General features: G+C 50.9%; 1 protein-coding gene across 2 annotated transcripts; it reads right to left on the bottom strand.

Annotated features, from left to right (window-relative positions):
* Positions 1–2746: 2746 nt before the first annotated feature.
* On the bottom strand, positions 2747–5245 carry LOC127296318 (branched-chain-amino-acid aminotransferase 2, chloroplastic). 2 transcript variants are annotated; one of them, XM_051326367.2, is made up of 8 exons: positions 5004–5245; positions 4701–4774; positions 4218–4581; positions 3952–4083; positions 3690–3788; positions 3389–3601; positions 3192–3304; positions 2747–3077 (listed from the first exon to the last, which is right to left on the bottom strand). In XM_051326367.2, the coding sequence occupies exons 1-8, from the start codon at positions 5094–5096 to the stop codon at positions 2963–2965; spliced, it is 1203 nt and encodes a 400-aa protein (XP_051182327.1). In that variant the 5' UTR covers positions 5097–5245; the 3' UTR covers positions 2747–2962. The 2 variants fall into 2 exon arrangements, with proteins under 2 accessions (XP_051182327.1, XP_051182326.1); XM_051326366.2 differs by having other exon boundaries at positions 4968–5245.
* Positions 5246–5454: the final 209 nt, after the last annotated feature.

A 5454-nucleotide genomic window follows, 5' to 3' on the forward strand; every position in this document is an offset into this window, starting at 1 on the left:
GACGCTGGTTCGACCCGCAATGTTGAATGGCGCTGAGTGTTGGCCGACTAAAAGGCGGCATGTTCAATAGTTAGGTGTGGCGGAGATGCATATGTTGAGATGGATGTGTGGCCACACGAGGAAGGACCGAGTCCGGAATGATAAAATACGAGATAGAGTTGGGGTAGCACCGATTGCAGAGAAGCTTGTCCAACATCGTCTAAGATGGTTTGAGCATCTTCAGCGCATGCCTCCAGAAGCTCCGGTGCATAGTGGACGACTAAACCATGCTGATAATGTCAAGAGAGGACGGGGTAGACCAAACTTTACATAAGAGGAGTCCGTAAAGAGAGATCTGAAGGACTGAAGTATCACCAAAGAACAAGCCATGGAAAGAGCCGCGTCGAAGCTTGCTATCCATGTGCCAGAATCATAAGTTGGTTACGAGATTTTATGGGTTTCACCTCTAGCTTACCCTAATTTGTTTGGGAATACAGGATTTTTTGTTGTTGTTGTTGTATACACTAAGATGATGATTTCTTCCAAAAAAGTGCAATTTTATGCTTAAGAATACGCGTTATTTTGGTCCACACAAAAAATCCAAAAGCTGTGCCTCTAAGTAGGCATTTCAAGATTATTTTTTGTCTTGACATTTTTCAATTTTTGTTCAAGTCACGAATGAAAACACAATTCTTTCAAAGTCTATACATATACATACATGACATACAGTAGTTTATACTAGTATACTTTTTTCACAAATTTTGAAAACCAGGTTCCATGTATCATGGGTACTCTTTTCAAATGTTTGAGTCGAAATGCAAGGACATCGAGCCAATATTTCGAACTTTGAATAGTTCTATTTTCAAGTTTCAAAAATATGTGTAGAGATAATTTTTACAAAAGTGCAACTTCTTATCAAAATTCAAAAAATGTGCATCTAAGTATGCATTTGAAAATTAATTTTTTCTATTTGCATTTATCTTTTCTATTCATGTCAAGGATGAAATCATAATTCTTTGGAACTCTATATGTTTACACCCAAGGTACATATCTATATGTAGTTGTGTTTGCACAGTTTTCTATTTAAAAAAAATAAGAATTTGATTTTTTTTCTAAAATCGGTCTCATCAAGCTTGTGCTCTCTTTTAGGTTTTGAGTCGGGGTGCAGTACTATGGAGCCAAGGTTTTTTGAAATTTAAGATTTTTTTTTGAAGTTTTGAAATCATCAAAATTTTATGTGCATGAACATGATTTCCACGAAAGTGCTACTTTTTTTTGGTCAAAACTCATAAAATTGTGCTTGTAAATGTTGGTCTAGTTAACCTAAAACTACGACGGCCTTAGCTACTCGCCGTCACGCGGCCTACTATGGTCGGGATTACTTGTAGTCGCACAACCTACTGCTGGAGTGTCCTGAGGGGCCGGTGCCTTTGTCGGAGCGCATCCGGGAGATGAACTCCTTGCGCCGCGCCCGCCGGCGAACGGCCTCTTCGCCTGCGGCGTTTGACGGGCTCAGCCAAAGAGGAGTCCAAGTGGACTCTCATGGCAGCTGCCTCCGCTGCCCCCTCCACCGGCATGCGTACCAGCGCCTCTGCCGCTTGCAGGTCAGCGTGGTAGCGGGCCTTGTACCTAGCCGATGCCGCCACCCATTCGTACCTCGTGGCGATGGCCTCCTCCAGCTCGCGTTTCTCCCGGTCGACCCGCGAGTGCTCAGGTCCCCTCCGCGCGACTGCGTCTAGTTCGGAGCACAAGTACACCCGTCTGATGGAGAGCGCATCGCTGCAAGCTTACGCCTCCGCTGGCAATCTATTGGCCGCGCGGGGAACCACCTCCCTCGTGCGGGAAGCGGTAATCGCCAGCGGCAAGCCTCGAAATGTAAAATCTCCATTACCTAGATTGATGGTGTCAGCGGGAAAAATGTGTATGCGCCGCTAGGATACCCCGCCGCAAACGATCACCACGATTTGTATGGTGTCCGTGGGCCGACGCAAAAAGACGCAGTCAATTTGGGTGTTTGTTTTGCGTCGGCCCGCTGTAAATGATGTGAGACATTTCTTTATCATTTTTACACATGACACAAAAATGTTGGTTTTCATTGAAAATGAGCGTACACCTAAAATATCGACATGTATGCGCAAAATGTTTGTCCAATTTTTTAAACATTTCAAAATGTATTTTCAAATGTCAGCAGCATATGCAGTGGGATCAAAAGTGCTGGTACAGGATGGAGAAAGCAAACCGCCTAAACGACAGCTGGGTACCGCGTCGTACTGTTCCCGTTTCGATCGATTGGGCTTCGATGCATACGATCAAGGTGGTTGGCTTGTCCTTGCTCTGTATTGGCACATGCATTTACTGAAGATTATACCACCATGGATATGACGTCAGCCAAAAGAAGCCAATGGCCTGATGTGTAACAGATATAAAGAGCACCCTAGCTCGGGCGTACTTCCGAGTTTTCGTGGGCCGATGGGGCTATCCCGACGCAAACAAACATACCAGCCAAGATGAACAATCTTGGTGTCCACGGTCCGATCCAAACATACACTTAGCTCGGCCCGCTGGACATGCTTTTAAACCATGCTACTTGGGAGATGGCCAGATGCGCAAAGGAGTTGGTGTCTTTTGCAAGAGCAAAGGTGGATGGAGCAATGTCTTTAGCTTGGTGTCTTTTACAAAACGTCGCCGTTTTTGGTCCACGATGATAACTGAGGCCGCCTTGTAGTTGTAGAACAGATCTATGCCGTCATTTTTGCAAACTGCCCAATAACTCAACAAGATAACATTAGCTTCTTTCTGTGCGCAATTCTGAACCTGCTGATGACTAAATCAATAAGCTGCCATTGGCTTCTTTCAGTGCCCAATTTCGAACTTGCTGACGACTAACAAGAGATACCATGACGATTATTATTTACAGTGGCAAAACATAAGAATACTGAATGTTCCTGGCACGTACTGCATGTTGCATGCGCCCCAATAATAACTAATCTATCGCTACCGTCCATCCTTTCTTGTCCTCCGCCAGCCCCATCTGGATCGATGTCAGAGTGTCGTACAGCTTCCGGGACAAGGTGTCTTCACCGGTCCTGAATTCGTACCTGCAGGGACACATAATCAGTTCAGATCTCAGCAGTGAACTGAAGAAGCATCTTTGTACTAGCACGAATGAATTATTCAGCCAGCTGAAGAAGTGCGTGTGATCGCGATTTTACCTTGTCCCTTGGTAGGTGACGGTCGACACCGGCGTGACGCCGACGGCTGTTCCCGTGCAGAACACTTCGTCCGCGCCGACCAGATCGTCGATGGAGACGAGGCGCTCCTCGACCTGCTCGATTCAGAACACAGATCATAGCTGAGTTAACTTGAGGTATCGGTTACAGCTGACGGCAGAACAGGTGGTTAATTTGACCTGGTAGCCGCAGTCCCTGGCGAGTTCGATGATGCTCCTGCGCGTGATCCCCGGCAGGATGGTGCCGGCGGTGGCCGGCGTGGCGACGATGTCGCCCTTGAGGACGAAGAGGTTGCAGGAGGAGGCCTCCTCCACGTACCGCTTGTGCACAGAGTCCAGGTACAGCACGTCCGCGAAGCCCTTGCTCTTGGCGTCCATCTGCGCCTTGAGCACCTGAATTTGATCAAACACGAGTCCGTCAGTAGTGTCACATTCGCTACAAATTTGCCTGAAGAAATGGCGGATGCAGGTATCCTCTTACGGGCGCGTAGTTGGTGATGGTCTTGACCCCGCCGGTCCCGCCCGGCATCGCGCGGTGGAACTCCTCCTCCACGAGCAGGTGTATCGCCGACATGCCTTCCTGAAATCAATCACCTCACCGTTAAGATTTTGAACTTACTCAGAATTTTTCTGCGGATTATGCAACTTCCAAGGTCTATAATTTAAGATGCTACGGTCCAACCTAGAGCGTTGGAGCTGCTCTAAAAGAATCCAGTGTGAGTTCACAGACTGTCGTTACTGACCTTGAAGTAGGTTCCTACAGGCGAGGCGTAGATCATGAAGGTGTACTCGGGAGCCGGCGCCAGTCCAAGGATGGCTCCGCTGCCGATGAGCAGCGGCCTGATGTACAGCGCCCCCTTCCCCTGCGGTGGCACCTGAAACTCGAAGCGGTGGTTACAGAGAAAAGATCAGCAAAAACCGTACGTACGTCAGCCGTTAGATCGACGGTGGGCGCGCGTGGAGTGGCCACGGGAGAGCTTAGAGGTAAGAGGTTAGGCACGTCACGTACCCAGCGCGTGTTGGCGAGCACGGTCTGCTTGACGGCGTGCACGAACTGCTCCACGGACGGCGCCGGCATGCACATGCGCTCCGCCCCGGCCTGCATCCGCCGCGCGTTCTCCTCCGGGCGGAACAGCATGTACCCGGCGCCGTCCGCCCTCCGGTACGCCTTGAGGCCCTCGAAGAGGCCCTGGCCGTAGTTGAGGACGCCGGAGGAGGGGCTGAGCTCGACGTTGCCGTAGCGGCTGAGCTCGCCGCGGGAGAAGCTGCCGTCGGCCTGCGGGCACCGCATCACGTACATGTAGTCGGTCGGGGTGAGGCCGAAGCCCAGGTTGTCCCAGTCGATGTCGCCGCCACTGTTCTCCTCGTCAGACCTGCAGGCAGCCACGCGCAGAGACGTTCACAGAGTGAAGCAATGGGGAACTGGAAGCAGAGGGCAGATACAGAGAGACGGCGTCGATGTGCGAATCTGCATGCATGCATGTGGCCTCACCTGTCGACGGGGTCCAGCTGCGGCAGCGAGGACTGCCACCGGGACTGGAGAAGAGAGCCGCCGCCTGATCTGCCCTGCACGTCGAGAAGGCGCCTACAGTGAGTTCCAATCATCCTCATCGAGGCAGGGACGCAAATGATCTTGGACATGGGAAAATGAGAGGCGAAAAAAGAGCTTTCTTCTCAACGGAGAAGGAAGCGAATAAAAAGCACTGGCAGGCTCGATTCGATCATGCGGAGAGAAGAGAGGGAGAGGGGGGATCTGAACCGTAGCCACGCAAAGCGCGCGCGCGCGTACACGCACCGTTCCGAGCGCGCCTCCGCTGACCCTCGCGAAGGCGGCCTGGCCGTTGCAGGCCCATGGAAGCACGCGCCTCGCAGACGACAGCACGGCCATGCACGCGAGCACTCGCGGCCCGCAGCTAGATCGCTTCGTCTACCTCGCGTCGCGCGCGGCTGAGTCTGGAAGAGCTTTGGAAACCTTGGAGGCAAAACGTGGACGAGAAAATTGGCAAGTTTGTAATCTCGTTCGTAATGAAAAGACGCGCGCGCGAGACTTCTATATAAAGTCGTGGGGAAATTGGCAAGTGCTCGATCGATTTGCCGTGCTGGATTCTAGCCGTGTAATGGCACAACCCGTGCATTGGTGCAAAGATGTTTTGGCAATGTTCGATTACGATGGGGACTGTGCAATGTTACAGGGGAGGGGAGCCGTGGGAGCTAGCAGCAGGCGACCTTTTCATGGATCGAGACAA

The sequence above is a fragment of the Lolium perenne genome, chromosome 4 (genome assembly GCF_019359855.2).
Source record: "Lolium perenne isolate Kyuss_39 chromosome 4, Kyuss_2.0, whole genome shotgun sequence".
Taxonomy (NCBI): Eukaryota; Viridiplantae; Streptophyta; class Magnoliopsida; order Poales; family Poaceae; genus Lolium; species Lolium perenne.

Bases quoted from the DNA above. Each gene is read 5' to 3' on its own strand.
- LOC127296318 (XM_051326366.2), bottom strand. From the start codon at position 5,096: ATGGCCGTGCTGTCGTCTGCGAGGCGCGTGCTTCCATGGGCCTGCAAC. The intron at 4,084-4,217 runs GTACGTGACGTG...TTCGAGTTTCAG, and splicing joins TGCTCGCCAACACGCGCTGG to GTGCCACCGCAGGGGAAGGG. The intron at 3,789-3,951 runs GTCAGTAACGAC...GATTGATTTCAG, and splicing joins CTGTAGGAACCTACTTCAAG to GAAGGCATGTCGGCGATACA.